The sequence below is a fragment of the Macrotis lagotis genome, chromosome 4 (genome assembly GCF_037893015.1).
Source record: "Macrotis lagotis isolate mMagLag1 chromosome 4, bilby.v1.9.chrom.fasta, whole genome shotgun sequence".
Lineage (NCBI taxonomy): Eukaryota > Metazoa > Chordata > Mammalia > Peramelemorphia > Peramelidae > Macrotis > Macrotis lagotis.
In genome coordinates, this window is record NC_133661.1 from 69822105 (window position 1) to 69843520 (window position 21416).

A 21416-nucleotide genomic window follows, 5' to 3' on the forward strand; every position below is an offset into this window, starting at 1 on the left:
CTTTTTGGTATACTGAACTAGTAGTGGTATTGCTAGATCAAAGGGTGTGCCCAATTTTAGTACCCTTGGGAATAGTTTCAAATTGCAGAGCAGAGATTCTTAACCTGGGAACCATAAACCCCCCCTTTTTTTTATTACTTTGACTGCTGTATTTTATTAAAATTTATTTCCTTTGGAATCCTGTGTATTTTCTTTGATGCATTTGAAAATATTATTCTGAGAAAGGGGTCCAGGGATTTCACTGGACTGCCAAAGAGATATGTGACACAGAAATACTGATTTTGTATGAAGTATCAGTGAAGGCTTCTTTAAAAATACATCCTATTTGTTTTAAGAATTTATTTTAAAATGAGCTAGCTAGCATACCTGATAATTAAGGTTACTAACAGTTGACAGAGAGCAGCACCAAATCATGTAAAGCACTTTGTAATTTCCCAAATATGATCCAATCTGCTTTATGTTAATTAATTTTAGGTCTATTACATTTTCTATCTGGAAGAGCTCTGTAAAAATGTTTGTCATTCTTTATACATTCTTATCCAATATGTCATAATGTAAGTGATATTTACTTAATTTTTAGTTGGTGAATTATTTAATTATCTTTGGAGAAGTCTTGACAAATGGAGGAAATCTATGTTACTCTTTTTTTTTTAGGTTTTTGCAAGGCAAATGGGGTTAAATGGCTTGCCCAAGGCCATACAGCTAGGTAATTATTGTCTGAGGCTGGATTTGAACTCAGGTACTCCTGACTCCAGGGCCAGTGCTCTATCCACTGTGCCACCTAGCCACCACTAAAATCTATACTATTCTGAGATATGATGTAAATAGTATAGTATCTTAACAGTACAGGAGGCCATGAAGAACTTCATCTTTTATAAGAAATGATTATTCTATTATTTCTTGGCACAGGAAATTTTCCATGGTACCACCTGTAATCTTGGTAGAACATATATGACTATTGTTACTTCATGTTATAATTCTTGTCTTTTAGCATTAGCATTTTCCTGATGATACAATATAGTTATGAATAATGGAACACTGATCTCAAAACAAGCATATTGTGGTGAACCAAAAGCAAGAATGTAAGTTGGCTACAAAGAGATATGATGTCTTGCAGACATAGAAAATGACTGAGATGTCTAATATGAGCCTGGAGTTAGGGATTGTAGATACTTGTGTGCTTTCTATGAAATTTAAAAAGAAACAGAAGATGTCATGTTATCCTCTCTGCAGGATTGACAGATAGCTGACAAGATCCAAACTAGATGATAAAAAGGCATGACTGGTTGTGATCTGTACTTTTGAAATGAATATTCTCTTAATGAGATTGCAGTCCCATTAAAGCAAATAATAAGCTAAGAATCAGATCTAGCATACTTGGTTTGTTTATATTGGACACTACCAACTAATCTCAAACATATCCTGTTAATAAGTTGCTTTTTAACTTTTGGGTATGTGTTCATAGTGATTTTGAAGTTTGTGATTTAATTGAGGTTTTTTCCAAACATAATAGTGTTTGGGAGCTTAGCAAAGAAGTTATACTGGAATAAGTATGGCAGAAAACTTTGGAGTATTATTTGAAGGCATTGTTAATATTCCTACTGAAAGTACTAAAAAAAATACAGCAGAAAGAAAAAAAACTCAAACCCCCAAACTTTGCATGTGAAGATGGTTACTAATATTGTAGTGTGTATAATAAGATAAAAATTGGTGTTCTGATAATTCTTCTCATGGAAAAATAATAATAGGTAAAGATAGAGGGATTAAATAAAGTATGATGCTTTTTTTGTGTCTAATTTTGTTAAATTATTCTTATTTGCACAATTTAAATTCTTTTCTCCCATTCCTACAGTTTGGTTATTCACATAGGTTTTTCATGTGTTGGCAGGTTTTTTTTCAGAATCTGTGCACATGTATTTGTTAATAGTAAATAACTGTCAGTTTAACTAAGAAGAAATTTATGAGTACCTTCAACTAGACTGACATTTATAGTAGGTCTTCTTTTCATTACTGAAAGTCTTCTAGTGATGGAGAATTCACTGATTTATGGGGAAAATTAAAGTCCATTTTGGTCTATAATTTTTTGAAAAATTTTTTCATCTCTTGTTCATTTATCTTGACAGTTTAAAACATTTTATACATATTGACCCCATTTCTGTTTTCTGTAGCTCTGAATAAAATTCTCCTGCAAAAACTTCAAATATTTCAAGATAGTGTTGTTTAGCTGCCCCTTGCCCCTCCCCCAGTTTTCTTTGAATTTACCTTGATTTTTCAACCATTCCTTGTTTAATGGAGTTTTTGCAGTCTTTTCCTTGCCTTGTTTCTCTTCCTCTGTATGTGTCATTATTTATGGCTCCCAGAACTGAATACAGTTCTACAGATGAAGACATTATTTTTGAATCTGCACACTTAATTCTTTTTTTCTATTTTCTTTTTTTTTTTGTTTTTTGTTTTTTTTGCAAGGCAAATAGGGTTAAAGTGGCTTGCCCAAGGCCACACAGCTAGGTAATTAAGTGTCTGAGGTTAGATTTGAACTGAAGTACTTACTCTTGACTCCAGGGCTGGTGCTCTATCCACTGTGCCACCTAACCACCCCTACTTATTTCTTTTGATGAAACCTAATGTTCTTTAGTGTAGAAGTTTATTTTTCAATAACATTCTGATAATTTTCAGTTATAATTGCTTTTCTCTGTAATCTTATGTATTTTTATCTTATGTATTTAAAAGCATTCTGAGGTATCAAAACATTTCACAAGACAGCCAGAAAGTTGCATCATACAAAAAAAAGGTTAAGAACTACTGCTTTTGTGCTTTTTTAAACCAGTCCTGTCACATGAATTATTAAATTTCAGTCATTTTTTTTTTGGTGAGACAGTGGATTAAGTGACTTGCCCAAGGTCACATAGCTAGATGGTGTCAAGTGTCTGAGGACGGATTTGAGTCAGGTCCTCTTGACTCCAAGGCTGGTGTTCTAACCACTGTGCAACCTAGCTGCCCCTAATATCATGGTCTTTAAAAAAATAAACATGAATGGCTTTTCTTGGTATATGATATGCCATATTTGTCCATACTTCATTTGTGCCTGTTTTCCAGTATTTTCTGCCGGTTTTTAATTAATAGTAATTATTTGACCTCAAAACTGAGGTTTTTGGATCATCAGATACTAGCCTATTATGCTTATTTGTCTTCTGTTTGTTATATACCTAGCTTGGTCTTCTGATCATTCTTTCTTTTTTTTTTCCTAGTGTTAAATTGTTTTTTTGCTAATTATTTCTTTGTCATAAGTATAGTTTTAGATCTGGTATTCCTAGGTGCCCCCTTTCAATTTTTGTTCTTCTAGGTGAATTGGATAATGCATTACATTTATATAATAGACTCTTAATATTTATTTGAATTTAGTTGGGGAAGAATCATGAATATGATACTGTCATCTAAAATATGTTTGAGATATATCTCTTATACCCTTATGACTTTCTTTTAGCCATTCTTTAATTGGATTAAAAAACTTTTAATTTGAGAGGTGCTTAAGCATAGATTCTAGGCTAGACCTTCAGATAATACATTGGTGGCATTTATAAATAGCCTTCATCTCTGTACTTTTTATGCATGACTAATGATTTTGAATTTTTAGAAAATGGATATGATTAACTAAAGCTTATTTCAAAATAGACATGAATTTGTGGGATATATTTTGACACCAGTTCCAATCTGGAGGACAAATATTTCTTAGATATAACAATATATCTAAAGATTCACTCTATTTCCTGTGGGGTTTTTTCCTTTACAATAAAAGTGATGTTTTGTGATATTGAATTGGCATTTAGTCAATTGCAGATGGAATTTTTCTCCCACACTTTCAGAGAATTCAACCCTAACAACAATGTTTAACTTCTCCTTATTGCTCATTACCTAATGCCAAAGGTTGGAATGTTGCTCAGGAATTTCACTTAAAATATTTCAAATGACTCAAGAAGAATCTATGGGGAGTTCTTAATAGCATTAATGTTTTCAAATTTTGCACTTCATACTTCTATAAAGTGACATACTTAAAATAACCTAAATGTATTCATTTACATTGTCTTTTTTGCATGTTAGTTTATATTAGTTCAGACTGTTTAATCTCTAGACTATTAGGGATTTCATTATAATGCATTATAACTTTCTAACAAAAATGAAACCTGCATTTAAAAAATATTTTAGGGGCAGCTTGGTTGTGTAGTGGATAGAGCACTGGCCCTAGAGCCAGGAGAACCTGAGTTCAAATTTGACCTCAGATACTTAATGCCCTGGGCATGTATTAACCCGGGGCAAGTCACTTAACCCCATTACCTTACCCCCCCCAAACCTCCCCAAAACAGAATTCTCATTTGATTTGTTCAATCTATTCAAATTCTGATGACTTCTTTCCATCTGCCTACCAGCAGTCTCAGGTTTCCACTATCATATCAAAATCTTTGCTCTATCCAATTTTACTTATTCTTCAGGGTTTTATATTACACTTGTTTAAAATATATGCCTTTATCACTTATCACCAAGATTTTTGAAATAGCTTCATACATTTCCCTGCCTCAAGTCTCTTCCCTTTCTAATCTACCTTGCACAGATCTGTCAGCTTGATATTCCTAAAGCACAGGTCTGATTGTCATTGAATTTCTCAGCAGACTCTAGTGGTTCCTTCTTGCCTGGAGGATCAAATAGACCCTTCTGTTTATAGTTTATAGCCTTTTTCAACCTGGATCCCTCCTACTTTTCCAAGATTCTTATCTGTGCTTTCTTCAGTCTACCCAAATTGTTGCTTCTAACACTCAAAATGCCTGTATACAATCTGTTGTTCTCAGTATCTAAAATGCCTATTCCATCTTGTTTTTTTTTGCTTTTGACAATGGTGAATTTCCTTTAAAGTTGTGTTTGAATGCCATCCCCTTTATTAGAAGTTTCCTGATCTCCCTGAGTTTGCTATTGTCTCCTTTCAAAAATTATTCTGAATTTATTTTGTATATAGTTAAATATATACATATTGTGCCTCCTGATAAAATGAAATTTTCTTGGAAACAAGAACTGCTTAAATTTTGTCTTTTTATCACTAGTCCTCAACCAGTAACTGGTACATAGATGTATTTAGTAAATTATTCTTGATTGAACAGATGGGAGAGATCATATTTCATTTTAAGAAAATTTTCATAGATTTATTTAAAATGAGGAGATGTAAAATAATATGAAGAGAGCTTAAGTAAGTTCAGAAGTAAAAATAGGTGAATGGGACAATCCTGTTACCATAGACCATAAGTTTGCAATTGCATCTAGATTGCAATTCATCAACAAAAATCCAACTGATTTTGCCTCCTATGCTACTACCTAGTTTAGGGGAAAATAGGTGCAAATTAGAAAAAACATAATATTACTCTGTTTACAGAGAATAATGAGAAGGCCAATTTGACTAAAGTGATCTATGATAAAATTTGAAATGTAGGTTTGAGGCAAGATAGTTAAGGATGAAGGGCAGACAGGAGTTTATTTTATTTCTAAAGGGAGAAGGGAATTAATAATCTATTGAATGGGAGAGTAAAAATCTGAGGCTACCACTATATGCCATGGAAAAGTTTTTGGAAATTTCCCCTAAAATACTGGGAAACATTTTTTAACAAGGCAGAGAGGTGATCACAAAAGATTAATCATTTTGATAATAATCAAATTAAAGTCATTTGTATTTGGTAATAAATATATCAATAAATCTTAGGAAAATCAGTGCTGTCAGAATAATTGGGGAACTAATTGGGGAAAATATCTTGGCATCACATCTGTCTCAAAGCAAGGAGATATGGGCAGCTAATAAATATATATGATCAACAATTTCATACTCAAAAGATTGTAACAGTAATTCTGAAAAAACTGAATACTTGGAACAACAACAATAGAAAAAAAGTACAAATCACAAATAATAAGGGTAATATAAATTAAAGAATTCTTGATGATTTATCTCAGAAAATTAATAAAGCTGAATGTAGTGTTTGGGAGACTGGAGATAGAAATACACAGTAATACAGTGGATAGAGATTTGAATTGATCTAATTATTCTGGAAAACAATTTGATATTATTCTTCCAGTTCTACTCCATCCCTTGCAAGACAATGGGGCTAAGTGACTTGCCCAAGATCACACAGCTAGGTAATTATTAAGTGTCTGAGGCTGGATTTGAACTCAGGACCTTCTGACTCCAGGACTGGTGCTCTATATCCACTGTGCAATCTAGCTGCCCTTTTTTCTTTTTTTTCCCTCCAAATTTTTTAAACCAAGATGTTCACATTGTTAAGACATTTATTCCATTGCTATTCATTATACTCCAAGGAGGTCAAAGACAGAAAAGTGTCATATAAATCAAATTATTCATATTAGCACTTTTTGTTAGCAAAAAGAGAAATAGTACATGTCTATTGGCTAAATAAAATTGTGTTATGTTAGTTTAATGAATATTACTATAAGGATGACCACTATGAAGAATTCAGAAAAAAAAATCTGGGAAGACTTAGATGAATTGATATAGAGTGAAATTAGCAGAAATGAAAAAAACAGTAGATGCCTCCCTCCTCATTCCATACATGTTACTTCTAGGAGCAAGTAATTCTTTTTTGTTATTCAAACTCTTTGTGATGTGATCCTTTCCTGTCTTTCTGGTTTTCTTATATGTTAAATCTCTTCCATGTATTCTATTATCTATATACTGGTCCAGCATACATTCTGTCTGTTGCCTTTATCCTGACTCTCCCCATCCCTGATGGGCTTTGCTCCCTTCCAGCCCCTCCTTTTCCTGGCTTCCTCTAAGACGGCATTCAATTCTCCCCTTCTTTGGGAGGCCTGTCTGATCACCTTCATCACAGTGGCAGACACTGTACTAAGCAGTTAAAATATTATCTCACTGGGGGACAGCTAGGTGGTGCAGTGGATAGAGCACCGGCCCTGGAGTCAGGAGGACCTGAGTTCAAATCCAGCCCCAGACACTTAATAATTACCTAGCTGTGTGGCCTTGGGCAAGTCACTTAAGGAAGCCACATTTGAACTCTGGTCCTCCTAACTCTAGGGCTAGTACTCTATCCACTATGCCACCTAGGTGCTGGCATTTTTTTTTTTAAAGGAATATCTCCCTTTCTAGAGGCTGATACTCTTTCCTGGAATGTACTCTTCCCCTCCCCACCCCTTACCATAACTCCTTAGAATTCTAGTTGAATTCAAAGCCCAACAATTCTATAGACTTCTCATCAGACTGCCAATCCCCAGTAATTGAGGGGGTGCTTCCTTGCAAAAACCTAAAAAAAAAAAAATTTTTTTTTCTCATTGGGTCTTCAGAATAGCCCTGGGAGGTAGGTCCTATTATTATTCCTATTTTACATATGAGGAAACCGAGGCAGACATGGGTTTAGTTGATTGGCTCAGGTTTACACAGCTTGGAAGGGTCTGAGGGTGACTCAGGTCTTGCTGACTTCAGGCCCAACACTTTATCTACTGTGCGACTTAACTGTTGAGTGATAGTAATTGTTTTCTTTCAGATAATCAAAAGCACTTATTAAGTGCCTACTGTGTTCCAAGTATTGTGTTTAAGAATTACTCTAATGAAGTATATACTAAATATACTAAATATACACTAAAAATTCCGCTCTCATTTTAACAGGCATTTGGCAATGCCAAGATGCACATAATAACAACTCAATTTACTATATTACATTTGTCCTAAGTAGTTGCTCTGAAAGTGAATGTACAGATTTTGGATATCTCTTATAGTAAACAAACCAATGTCATGTAAAAAAGGAATCAGTAGATCATAGCTATTATCTTCCATTAGCTTTATTATATCAATTTGATTTGTATTTCATAATGACATTTTATAAGAGAAGGCACTCCCACATTCGTCCTTATTTGAAACGTTTAAAAAAAAGTCTGTCTCTCCCACTATACAAACTCCCATTGAGAAAGCTTTAAAACCTGAAAAACTTTATTAATACAGTGGATTGCTAGATGCTGTTCTAGTAGTAGTTATGTTGCTTTATATAAGTCCAGGAACTTTGAATTAACCATATTAGAAACTGTTGTTCTTTTCTACAGCATATATAATAATGATCTCATCATTGATCAGTATTCTATAGTCTTTCAGAGTTGTTTTTCTCTATAATGTTATCATATAGATTGTTCTAGTTTTAATGACTTTAGTTTGTATCATTTTACAGGAGTCTTTGAGGTTACCTCTAAAATTATCATTTCATAATTTCTTATGACTCAGTAATATTCTATTACTTTTATATAATAATTTGGTTTAGCCATTCCCTAATATAAGAACACCCCCCCCTCCCATTTTCCAGCTTTATCTCTCGTGAAAAAAAAGTACTCTAATTTTGTACATATAGATTCTTTTCTCTTTGATTTCTTTGGAGTATAAGCTTGGTAATGATAGGATTGGGTTGTAGGGAATGCATAGACTGGTAATTTCTCAATCTACTTTGCAGAAAGGCTAGACAATGGGGGCAGCTAGGTGGTGCAGGTGGATGGAGTACCAGCCATAGTGAGGAAGACCTGGGTTCAAATCCAGCCTCAGACACTAAGTCACTAAACCCCATTGCCTTGCAGATATCAAATAAACAAACAGAATGCCTAGACCAATTCATAGTGCTACTCACACAGTGCATTAGCTTTGATCTATTTTCCCGTAGCTCTTCTACCATTTGTCATTTTTCTTCTTTTCTTATCCATGCCAATAGGTATGATTTAATATAAATCAGGTAACCTTCATTTTCCCAATTATTGACTTAGATAATTTTTCTTTTAGTTAATGAGTTTTAATTTTTCCTTTAAAAACTGACTAATTCTATTCTTTGACTATTGGAGATTGACTCTTAGACTTAGAAATTTGATTTCTTGGTAATGAGACCTTTTTCAGAGAAACTTGCTGGAACCATTTCTCTCAGTTAACTGTTTCCCTTTCAGTTTTTACTATATTACATTTGTTTGTCCTAAGCAGTTGCTCTGAAAGTGAATGTACAGAATGCTCCTGAAGCATTGTTGTAGCGTAAAGAACACTGGGCACCTCTGTTTGAAACTTGTCATGATTATTACTAGCTTTATGAATATCGTACAGTTCCTTTAACATCTCAGGCTTTCTTTATTTGTAGACTCAGAATGATGTGTACACTACCTCCCTCACAGGGTCACAATGAGTATACTGTTTTATCAGGTTTAAAGGTTTTCATCCTTTGAGTGTGCATTGCTATGACCTGCCTGTTTTGTTATTAGATCTTCCAGCATGGAATAGAAATAAGTCATTCACATCTATTCAAGATATAGCTCTTTAAATATACCCTAAGAATTCCACTCTCATTTTAACAGGCATTTGGCAATGCCAAGACAGCACATAATAACAACTCAAGTCGCTTTGGCAAGTTTATTCAAGTAAATTACCAGGAGAATGGAACTGTTCGGGGGTAAGTAACATTCATCAGTATCATGAGTTTTAGAGCTTTTTATTTTACTTAATTTTGTGCAAAGAGTAGCAAATAAAGCCTGTATTTATTGTTTAACACTTTTTTAAAATTTAAGGCAATGGGGTTAAGGGATTTGCCCAGGGTCACACAGCTAGGTAATTATTAAGTATCTGAGGTCAGATTTGAACTTAGGTTCTTCTGACTTCAGGGCCAGTGCTCTATTCACTGTGCCACCCAGCTGCCCCTTGTTTAACACTTCTTCATTGTATTGACAATTAAAGAATTTTGGTCTTTGTCATTGCCAATAATTTGCTGCTGCTTATTGAAGGCAAGTGTCTCTCCTGAATTTTTCTTGTTACTTCCCTTAATCACTATCACTGGCTCCTTTTTGCCTCAAGGATCAAATATAAGTTACCATATCCCTGTTACTTTGCAACATCTCTCACATGTAGACCTCCTTTTCTCCTCTGATGCTCCCACTCTTGTGCAGGCTGTCCCCATCTGAAATATTGCAGTAGCTGCTAATGGACCTGTCTGTCTCAATTCCCTCACCACTTCAATCCATCTTCCATTCAGCAATGAAATTAATTTTCCTAAACTTAGGTTTGACCACATCATACCTCTACTCCACAAACTCCAGTGACTCCCTATTGCCTCCAGGATCAAATATAAGTTCTTCTACTTGATCAAAGCCTATCTTGCCCTCAGAGTGCCCCTACTACCTTTCCATTCTCCTTGCACTTTATTCTTCACTTTCACGGTATTTTGTCTTTGACTTCTAAACATTTTCTTGGACTGTTCTCTGTCATAGAATATCTGCCCATGTAGGACTCAGATAGAAACATTTCCTTCAAGTGATAATCTGCCACTTCATGATGACATTTTTCATCATTGGTAATAATGCACTTCAAATTATTTTCCTCCAATTTATACTATTTTCTGAATTCTGTTAATTGTGGCATCTGCCCTCAAAAATAATAAAAAACTGCCAAGCAAAATTGAAAGACCTTAGAACTCTTATAAGCTATGATTTTAGCAGACCAATGATTGTGAAACATACCTTGTACCTTCTGAAGAGAAATGTGAATTGTAGATTTGGAATACAGATTTCAGACTTGGCTGGTATATTGATTCATTTCCATTAACTGTGCTTAGGGGCAATAAGTGAAGGGTTTTTTTTGTGGAAGAGAAACTATATCACTAAATAGTGACAGTGGTATTTAAAGTGGCATTAATAAAAAAAACTTTTTTAAAAAAGATACATACTGAGTCCCATCACTGCATCTTCAACCTGCTAAAGGCAGGGAGAAGTGGATGGGACCCTGAGAGCAACTGTGATTTTTTTTTTTAAACTCGAGACATTTCGTAACTTAAAAAAAGGTACATACTAAACTGAAATGTATATTTGGATCACCTCTTCCATACCTATATTCTGTTCCTGATATTTCAGTATTTCTTATTTACTAGTTCCATTTTCAAAGTTTTCCTCTACCAATAATCATTTAACAAACTTTCCTTCTTTGAGGTTCACATTATCAAAATTTATTATGCAATCCAAATTCAGTTGGACACTTTGTGTTGATTTCCCTGTGATATTCTTCCATCTACATTTATTTCATTACATGATTTACATTCCTTATTTTGTCTCCAATGTTCTACTTTCATATTATATAGATTGCTCCCTCAAATGCTACTAACTTCTCCATTCCTGAGCCTACCAAATATGTACAGTTTCCACTCCACTTCAGTTTCACTTGGAGAAGTTTATATCCTTGATTTTAAACACTATCCTTAAGTAATGCACTTACATGTTTATAAATTCTAAAATTCCTTTATCTGATATTCATCAGCCTATTATTTTCTATTTTTAAAATTTTGTTTTTATCCTTTCTTTTTTGGCCCCTAGCTGTTTCTCACTCTCACATTGTCCTCACTTGTCTGGTCCTTTTTAGTTCATCATCTCTGAACCCCTTGGGGAACCATTCAGTTCAATGCCATACTCTCCCCTGGCCCACTTGTCTCATTGCCAAACCCCAACCTGGATTTACTCTCACTATCCTACATCATTTCCTTTTTATATAGCTCTGAACAGAGCTAGAAGAGATGCTGAAATTGTGTTTTTTTGAGTAGTGTTCTCTCATTGCTGCTCAGTTTGTTTGATTCCTCTTTCCTTAATTTACTTTCCCCTCTCTCCACAATAACCATTTAGAGCATATTTTAAACATTATTTTATCTCTACTGAGATCTCTATGTGATAATTTCACTGATGAAAATACAGTCAGTCATCCAGAATTATTTTCCCCTCTCTTCATCTCACATCCCTTGAATTGAGAGTATGACAGCTAAAGCACAGTCTTCTGCATGAAACTTCTCCTGAGCCTCTAGACTGCTAGTCCCTTTCCTTTTTAGGCTATGTTATATTTATTCAACTTATATTGGAGGAGACAGTAAGGCTGGTGACTGTAGGAGACAGTAAGGCTAGTGACTGTATAGCAGGTCATCACTGAAATCCAATTCATTTTGTGGTCATGGCATCACCTCCCTCATGTCATGGTGGTCTTTGAGAATAAAGAACAAACATCAACATCATCAATTCATAATTATGCTGACTTTTCATATAGTTGTTGTCTTCCCCTGAATGTTAGCTTCTCATGAGTGGATTGTTTGATTCTTTGTACTTATATCCTTAGCACCTAGGATAGCTACTTAATAAATATTTTTTTATATAGTATATAACTCCATATCCCATTGATGATAAGAAAAAATAAGCTGAACTTTTAGCAATAGGGAAGTTAGGAATGCTGATAAAGAGGTAAATTATATTTCAATTAAATTAGTTTTACTGGATTAAGTAAGACACTGTTAAAACTTAATATCATTATGGATCGCATGTAAGATTTTGTAAATATGTGAAGGCTCTGAACTTCATAGCATCCAGAACTCAGTAATAATTAGTAGAATAAAGTGTATTAATAGTGAATAATGAAAATTACATAGAGAGCTATATTTCCTTTTGTATACTTACGTGTTTTCTATTGAATGTTTTCTAACATGTTAAATTGTTTCTATGACAAATAATTTTATCATTTTTTTTTTCTTACAGAGCTTATGTTGAAAAGTACCTATTGGAGAAATCTAGACTAGTCTATCAAGAATACAATGAACGGTAGGTTTGTATGTAGTGGTGTATGTTTTATTTGTTGTGTTTGTATATATGTATATACATACATACTATTACACAGAATTTCTGAATTGGACTTTTAATTTTCTAGGTCTGTTAGCTAATTTAGATACTACTACTGCTACTACTTAATAAAAATAAAATTAAACATTTGTTGCATATGCTCCTTCATATTAAACCATACTATCACCTACAAATGACCATGGTCCAGATGCAAATGGAAAATGATTTTCAGTGCTAAGTGAGGAAAATAGTACAGAGAAACAAGAAACATATGAGCTGGTGATAGACATAAAGAAGCACATGCTCAGGCAGACAGAAACAGAAAGGTAGAATTAGGGAGATGAACACAAAAAGTATGGAACCTCTGACTAGAGAAATCCCTGACTTGAGGTAGATTGAGATTATGTGATTTTACATAAATATGTGTTTATTTATTTTTCAAATTTTAGTATTTTTTTCCTGTGGTCTTCTGAGAGAAAAGCTATCTTATAAAGGATGAATTAGTTCCCACTGAGAATGTTTGCTCTAAGCTTATTTTTATTTCTTTGGGTTTTTAGAGAAGAAATATGGAATAGCTTAGGTAACTACTGTAAAAACTGTTAAAAGGGAGATCATAACAGATGCAGAATATAAATTAAGAAATTTTCTAAATTCTAATTCTAAATTTTATTGACTATATATTAGGGACTTTTGGGAAAATGATGTTTATTTACATACCTATTAAATAGTCAATTGTTAAAATAGCAAGGAAATATCTCAAAGTAAATTTGCAGGTTAAAAGTTACCAGGACCATTTGAATTCACCTGTGAATTTACCAATATTTAGCCTTTATGCTATTATAAACTGTTTCAAATAGAGAAAGAGTGCATGCTCCATTACTCATTATCTGAAGCAAATATAGTTGTGTTTGATAAACACAGCAGAGATAAGACAGAGAAGTACACATATGCATCAGATAGAAAGATAAAAGATTTTGGTTTTGTCTTCATGGGTTATTCTTTCTATTCATTCTAATATATTTATCAATAATTTAGGTTTTTTTTGCAAAAGTTCTCACTAATGATAAAGAGATAGCATGGCATAAAGTGTAGATCTGGATTAACATAATTAAAATCAGAAGACCATATATGCACATATAGATAGATATGCTTATCTATATATGTATGTGTAGGCAAAATTAATTTATAACACTCTTTACTGTATCATTAATGAGATGATACAAAAATACTATAATATTGGTAAATAGATGACAATTCTATTTTCTTTTTTTTGTTTTTTGCAAGGCTGTGGGGTTAAGTGATTTGTGTAAGTCACATAGCTAGATGATAATTAAGTGTCTGAGGCTGAATTTGAACTCAGGCCCTCCTGACTCCAGGGCTGGTGCTCTATGCACTGCGCCGCCTAGCTGCCCTGACAATTATACATTAATGAAATTATTCATTTTGATCAAATAGAGTTTATATCGGAAATACAAAGGTAGTTCAGTATTAGAAAATAATCAGTATAATTATAACAATAATATACTTGATAGAAATCATAAGATTAACTTCAGTAATTTTTGATAAAACATGATAGCTGTAATTTAAACATTAAAATGTATAGGCTTAGAATAATTTTTCCTGGAAAATACTTATTTGAAACTGTGAAATAGCATTTTACATTAAAGAGTCATAATAGGACCCTTTACCCTAAAAATATGAACATATGCAATATTTGATTTAGAAATATTGACCTTGTAATTAATTAAAGGAATGAACTGAAAACAGGAAATAAAGAAGCATCTTTGCTGCTCCTATGAGGGTGGCTTTTTAAACTAAATACAATAAAAAACAAATGAAAATTGCTTTAGAAGTAGAGCAGGTTGCAATACATATTCATAAAAACATGAACAATTTTGTATATCAGTTAAAAATTTCAAAAATTTGTAGGAAAAGTATTATAATTATGATAAAATTTTGTCAGACTTGCATATTACTATTTGTGAAGGCATTTGCAAGTTAGACATAAAGAGTTATATATATATATATTATATATATAACAGAAGTATAGAGAACGAATTATTTGGAAAAACCTAATTATTACCTTGGTTGAACTAATGAAATAGAAATGGCAGTATTGCTGAAATTAATCTTTAGATCTAATATCATAGCAGTTAGACTGATAACAAAATTTATATTAGTGAATAAAAGGACAAGAATTACAAGAGGTAGTTATATGCTGTAACAGTTGTCAAATTAAAATTTGACATGTATTTAATATATTAATATATTAACCATCTAATGCTGGGCAAAAGGGAAAAAATATCTTATTGCAACAGTTTATCACCTGTGTATGTTGAAAGGGTTATTTTATCTCCCTCATCCTCAACCCACTTATCTGTTAATTGAAGAGGCTGTATTAGTGGCCTCATGTCTTTTCAAACTTTTGATCTATAATCTTATCCTTAAGTTATTTTTTAATTAAAAAATTATGAATTCAGTGCTAACTGTGGAGAAATAGGCATGGTATTCTGCTATTGGTCAAACTTTGAAATGGGGAATGCAACTTTTGGGAAAGCAGTTTCCTATTTATTTAAAAACTAAAACTATTTAGTCTCTCTGAATTCAGTGATTTTCCCTGGGCTTTTTTTCCCCTTAATTTTATAATTTAGCTTTTTGTATTTTTTATATTAATAGTATTTTAATTTTTTCCATCAAATCTCTCCCTTTCTCCCTTTCCTCATTCTTCCCCAAGACAGCAAGCAATCTGATACAGGGTTATGTATATGTAATCATGTCACAAATATTTCCATATTAGTCATGCTGTGAAAGAAGGATCATAACAAAAGGGAGGAATTGCAGGGAAAACACCAAAAAAATTAAAAAAGTGAAAATAGTATATTTTGGTCTGCATTCAGATTTCATGGTTCTTTCCTTTTAGAATTGTCTGTATTGCTGAGGGAGAACTAAGTCTATCATAGTTGATCATGTTGCTGTTAATATTACTGTGAATTATGTTCTCCTGGTTCTGCTCACTTCACTAAGCATCAGTTCTTTCTAAGTATTTTGGAAATCAGCTTGTTCATAATTTCTTTTAGAATAATTACATATATACCACAACTTCCCCAATTCATGGGCATCCCCTCAATTTCCATCTTTGCCATTACAGAAAAAGCTACTAAAATTATTTTTTTTACGTATGGGTCCTTTTCTCTTTTGTATGATCTTCTTGGGATACAGACCTAGCAGTGGCATGGCTGGATCAGAGGGTATGCGCAATTTTATAGTCCTTTGGGCATAGCTCCAAATTGCTCTATAACGCATTAGTGTCCCAGGTTTCCCATATGCCCCTCTAACATTGATCATTTTCTTTTTCTGTCAAATTAGCCAATCTGATTAATTAACTGAGGGTAGTACCTGATAGTTTTTTTAATTCACATTTCTCTAATCAGTAATGATAGAGCATTTTTATATAATTATAGATAGCTTTAACTTTTTTAATGTTATTTTATTTTACTTTTTCAATTATATGCAAAGTTTAAGGTTTTCAGCATTGATCTTTTTGTAAACTTTTGAGTTCCACAATTTCTACCTTCCTTTCTTCTTCTTTACCTATGACAACAAGTAATCTGATACAGGCTATACATTCTATACTCATGTTTAACATATTTCTATTTTAGTCAGGTTGTGAAAGAGAAGAAAGATGAAAAAAATACAATGAAAAAAACCCAACAGATTTTAAAAAGTGAAAATAGTCTGCTTTGGTCTGCTTTCAGATCCTATTTTTTTCTTTGGATGTGGATGGCAGTTTTCCATAGTAGGTCTGTCAGGATTGTCCTTGATCTCTGAACTACTGAGAGGAGTTTAGTCTGTCATAGTTGATCATCTCTCAGTGTTGCTATTACCGTGTACAATGTTCTCCTGATATGGCTCATTTCATTCAGCATCAGTTCATGCTAGGCTTTCCAAGTTTTTCCTGAAATCTGCCCAATCGTGATTTGTTACAGAAAAGTAATGCGGCATCATATACCATGATTTGTTCAGCCATTCCCCAGTTGATGGGCATCCCCTCATTTTCTATTCTTTACCATTACAAAAGGAGGCTCTAAAATATTTTTTGTACATAATAGGTCTTTTTTTATATAATTTTTTGGGCAACACAGATGCTACAGTGGTATTGTTGTGTCAAAGCATATGCATTTTTTTTATTGCCCTTTGGGCATAGTTTAAATTGCTCTCCAGGATGATTGAATTAGTTCATAACTCCTCCAACAGTGGTGCTGTGTCCCAGTTTTTCCATGTGCCCTTCAACACTGATCATATTTTCCCTTTTTTGTCATTTTAGTCAATATGATAGAGAGGGAGGTGATGACTCAGAGTTGTTTTAATTTATATTTCTCTAATCACTAATGATGTAGAGCATTTTTTCATGTGACTATTGAGAGCTTTAATTCTTCATCTGAAAACTGCCTGACCAGTTATCAATTTCCCTTGGACTTTTTTCTAAAATTGTTGTCCTTATGAAAAAAGAGGCCCATACTTTTTTAAAATGATACATAGAAAGAGGAAAAATTCATGTATTTCAGATTTGGGGTATGGCAGGGAAAATTGTGCTATAGTAATAGAATCTAATTTTACTGTGCTATAAGAAATAATAAAAATGACCAATGTAGAAAAATACATAAAGTAAGGAAGAGTATAGAAAGGATAAGCAGAGCTACAGAGTATAGACCCTGTTTCAGTATTTCAGGTCATCTGTGATTTTGTTAATGGAGTTGTTTTCCCTCCCTGTGAAGGTTACAACCTATCCATTTCTGCTCATGTCCCTTATTCCTCTATCTTTAGAGGAGTTTGCTCTCATTGATGTTGGGCTCCAATGTAGATCTCTGAAAGAAAGAAAACAGCCCTTTTGTGCCTTCTCAGCTTTTGTATCTCTTGTCTCTTCTTTATCCAGTCTTGGGAATTTAGCAAATCTAATAGGAAATTTCTTGATTTCATCACATTTTTACCAATGCATGTACTTTTCCTTTTGCTATCCTTCATTCTTCTTATATGACTGCTGTTCTTTTTGTGAGGAAATGATTGCTTATAATTTCCTCCTAGTGTTTTGCTCATTGTGTCCTATAAATCTTTTTTTTAAAGTTTAGTAATACTTTTTGTTTTCATGCGTTTGTCTTCTTACCCTCAACATATCTGCATCCTCCTTGCCTTTTACTTCCTGTTGGACTGAAAGATATTTTAAGCATAACCAGTGTATCTGCCATGGTTTCAGCCACAGCTGAAACCATGGCAGATACACTGGTTATGAAAGGGAAGTGTTTTTCAAGGATGTTCTTGAAATTAAAATTAGTGTTAGATTGACTTAGTTTTTCATTTCTATATGATATTTTTAATTCCCCTTTTTATTTTTACTTCAGTCTACATCACTAAATGTGTTTTTGTTATTTCAATATTTGTTTCTTTGACTTTTTTGAGGTGTATGCATAGCAGAAGCATTGTTGGTTCAAAGGCTATATACCCTGTAACTTTTTTCCAATTTTAAATTGTTTTACAGGATAATTAAATTTTAATCCAATGTCAGGAAAATGAAACAAGCTACAAATGAACAACCAAAAAAAATCCCTAATCCACATGGTTTTACCATTGAATTTTATTGACATTTAAATACCATGTAATTTCTTGCTACTACATTCTTTTCAATGATCATTTAATATTCAAGATGTGTTCAATCGACAAATTTTAATTACTTATTCATTTTTATGATAGGAACTACCATGTGTTCTATTACATGTTAGCAGGAGCAAATGAAAGGATGTTCTTGAAATTAAAATTAGTGTTAGATTGACTTAGTTTTTCATTTCTATATATTTTTAATTCCCCTTTTTATTTTTACTTCAGTCTATATCACTAAATGTGTTTTTGTTATTTCAATATTTGTTTCTTTGACTTTTTTGAGGTGTATGCATAGCAGAAGCATTGTTGGTTCAAAGGCTATATACCCTGTAACTTTTTTCCAATTTTAAATTGTTTTACAGGATAATTAAATTTTAATCCAATGTCAGGAAAATGAAACAAGCTACAAATGAACAACAACCAAAAATATCCCTAATCCACATGGTTTTACCATTGAATTTTATTGACATTTAAATACCATGTAATTTCTTGCTACTACATTCTTTTCAATGATCATTTAATATTCAAGATGTGTTCAATCGACAAATTTTAATTACTTATTCATTTTTATGATAGGAACTACCATGTGTTCTATTACATGTTAGCAGGAGCAAATGAAGAGGAGAGGGCTGCATTCCACCTTAAGCAACCTGAAGAGTATCGTTATCTTAATCAGGTGGGACTTCAAAGGGGAAGGAAAGACATGTTGAAATGTTGTATACCATTATAAATGTCCTCAGTTTTTACTGGTGCTTGTTCTTTGATCTAGGCGACAGTTCCTGAATCGAATAGTTAAAATCTTAATTTTGTAGATTTTTAAATAGAGTTTACCTGTTTATATTTCTCCATAATTTTAATTTTTTAGTTTTAAAGAGAATTCATATTTTTTCACATAGAAAAGAATTTTTATGTGTTATGGATTGATTTTTGTAAATTTCTGGTGAATCAAGCTAATTACACAGTCTAGGCTCTTGGAGAAAAGAATTGCCACCCTCCTGTAATTATTATATTGTTACTAATGATGTTACTAATAATCTTTTGCCAAGTTTTCATGTAAAATATGACTTACATATTTGCAGATCTTTATGATGACTTAGCTATTTTTTATATGATTATATGTATGTGTGTATATGTATATAATTATATATGTATACATATATAGTTATATTACTTGTAACATGTCTTCTAGGTCAAAATGAAATCCATAAATTATAAGACATTTAGAAACTTTAGATCTTTCTCTAAAATTATTTTTACCTGAGCAGTTTTGAATAATTTTTTTCCATCAGAATAATAGCAAATACTTTCACATATTACTTTTCTTAATAGAGGTTAAATAAATGGGTTAGGAGGAATACTTCAATAACTTTAATAAATGTTGGTAAAATTTGGTATGTTTCACTCTTTTTGATAGTAACGTTAGTAGATCATTTACCATCCTTATTGGAGATTAAAAAAGCATTTAAAAACTAGTAAAAAAGTTAATGTTTTCATGCTTTGTTAATATAAAGTAATATTAAGGATCTGTAAGGAAAAACTTGCTTCAAATTAAGGGAATAATTGCCTCTAAACTAAATAGCCTATTTTGATAGCAACTTAAACATTTAAGCTGTAGTTATAGTAATAAAAGTAGCAAGTCAGTTATTTTTACAAATATTTTATTCTATATTGCTGACATCAATTTTAAAATATCTTATTTTAGAAGGTCTACTGTAATTTTGAAGATTATTTCATTCCTAGTAGTACTTTTAGCTTTTTTGTTAAATAAAATATTTATTTCTTTGGAAGGTCATAATTTGATTTCTAACTTATTTAACCAAAATTTGGATTATGATTTCACAATTGTGTAACATTTGGATTATGATTTTGCAATTAAGTCCTTTACCTATTTTTTTAGAGACAAACACCCCTAAAATGAGTTAATCTTAGGCATCTCTAAATCTGTTGTAATTAAAAAACCGATCTTATTATTTATTATTTAGACAAACTAGACCTTAAGTATGTTAATCAGCAGTTAAGAGAAGTGTTGATAATCCTAGTGGATAATTTCCAAGAATATTTCTTAATTTTCTCATTTCAGTCTCATTGTGCAAAATCTATTTTATGTTACTCGTATCTGTGCTACATAATTTAAAAGTTGATCAGGAAAGTTTATTGTACTGTATCTCTGCCTAACTGGATTTGCCTTACTTTCAGATGACAAAGAAACCTCTCAGACAGAGCTGGGATGATTATTACACTGACTCTGAGCCGGTCAGTACAAGTACACAGGTAGTCTGTGTTGCTGGTGAAGGGTATTACCTTACTCATTTGTTTATCATTCATCTCCCTACTTTGGGAAATCAACATTTAAAATCAGAACTAGAATGATCTGAGGGATGTGCATGGTTGGTTGAAGTAATACCAGTAAGAACCTATCTTTATTTTCTTGGTTAATTTTTTGAGCTCGGATTCAGTCAGGAGGAATATTGACTTAAAACAATTGCATTTGAAGACCAAGGTCATGAATTTTTAAGTGTTATGGATAGTTCCCAAATCACTGCATTGTATGATGGAGAGATTTTTAAAAGTTCAATGAATGTTTCTGTAAATTTGGTCAGTTTTAATTTTTGAATTATTCAATTTAATGGAGAATAAATTTAGTCATACTCAAGATTGAAGTCATTTATTTATATAAATACTATTAGTTTTTTCCCTCCTTAAAAATTGAAGGTTGCTTCAAGTGGAGGTATGCCTTGAAAGTACTGACTGTACTGCTTCACTTCAGTGACCCTGTGTTTAATTTTTAATCTGACTTCTAATCAGGAATTTTTTTTGTCAACAGCTGTAATCTTTAATAGAATACATTTTTAATAGAATAAAAATAGAGTATTTTTAATAGTGATTAGATTTGATGTGTTAGCAGGTGAAGTTCCTTTATTTAGTCTTTATGTTTTTAAAAAATAAACTCAAAACACTTTTTGATCCTCTGCCTTTCTCAATTATGGGAGAAGATAATTTTATATATCTTTCAAAGAAATTTTAATTCAGAACACAGCTTCGAAATTAGAATGAACTGACAGTACTCATAATTTTTTGGCATCTGCTCATAAATAAAGTAGTTCTTCTAACTTGAT

General features: G+C 32.4%; 1 protein-coding gene across 10 annotated transcripts in view; it reads left to right on the forward strand.

The window, feature by feature from the left end:
- Positions 1-21416, forward strand: part of MYO9A (myosin IXA) — a 217363-nt gene that overhangs the window by 45018 nt on the left and 150929 nt on the right. For 6 of the 10 annotated variants that reach the window (XM_074233066.1, XM_074233060.1, XM_074233061.1 and 3 more), the window contains exons 3-6: positions 9370-9464; positions 12568-12630; positions 18877-18976; positions 20497-20571. In XM_074233066.1, coding sequence (XP_074089167.1) covers positions 9370-9464; positions 12568-12630; positions 18877-18976; positions 20497-20571 — 333 coding nt within the window. The remainder of the gene's footprint in view (positions 1-9369; positions 9465-12567; positions 12631-18876; positions 18977-20496; positions 20572-21416) is intronic. The other 4 variants (XM_074233063.1, XM_074233064.1, XM_074233065.1 and 1 more) reach the window with 3 other exon arrangements.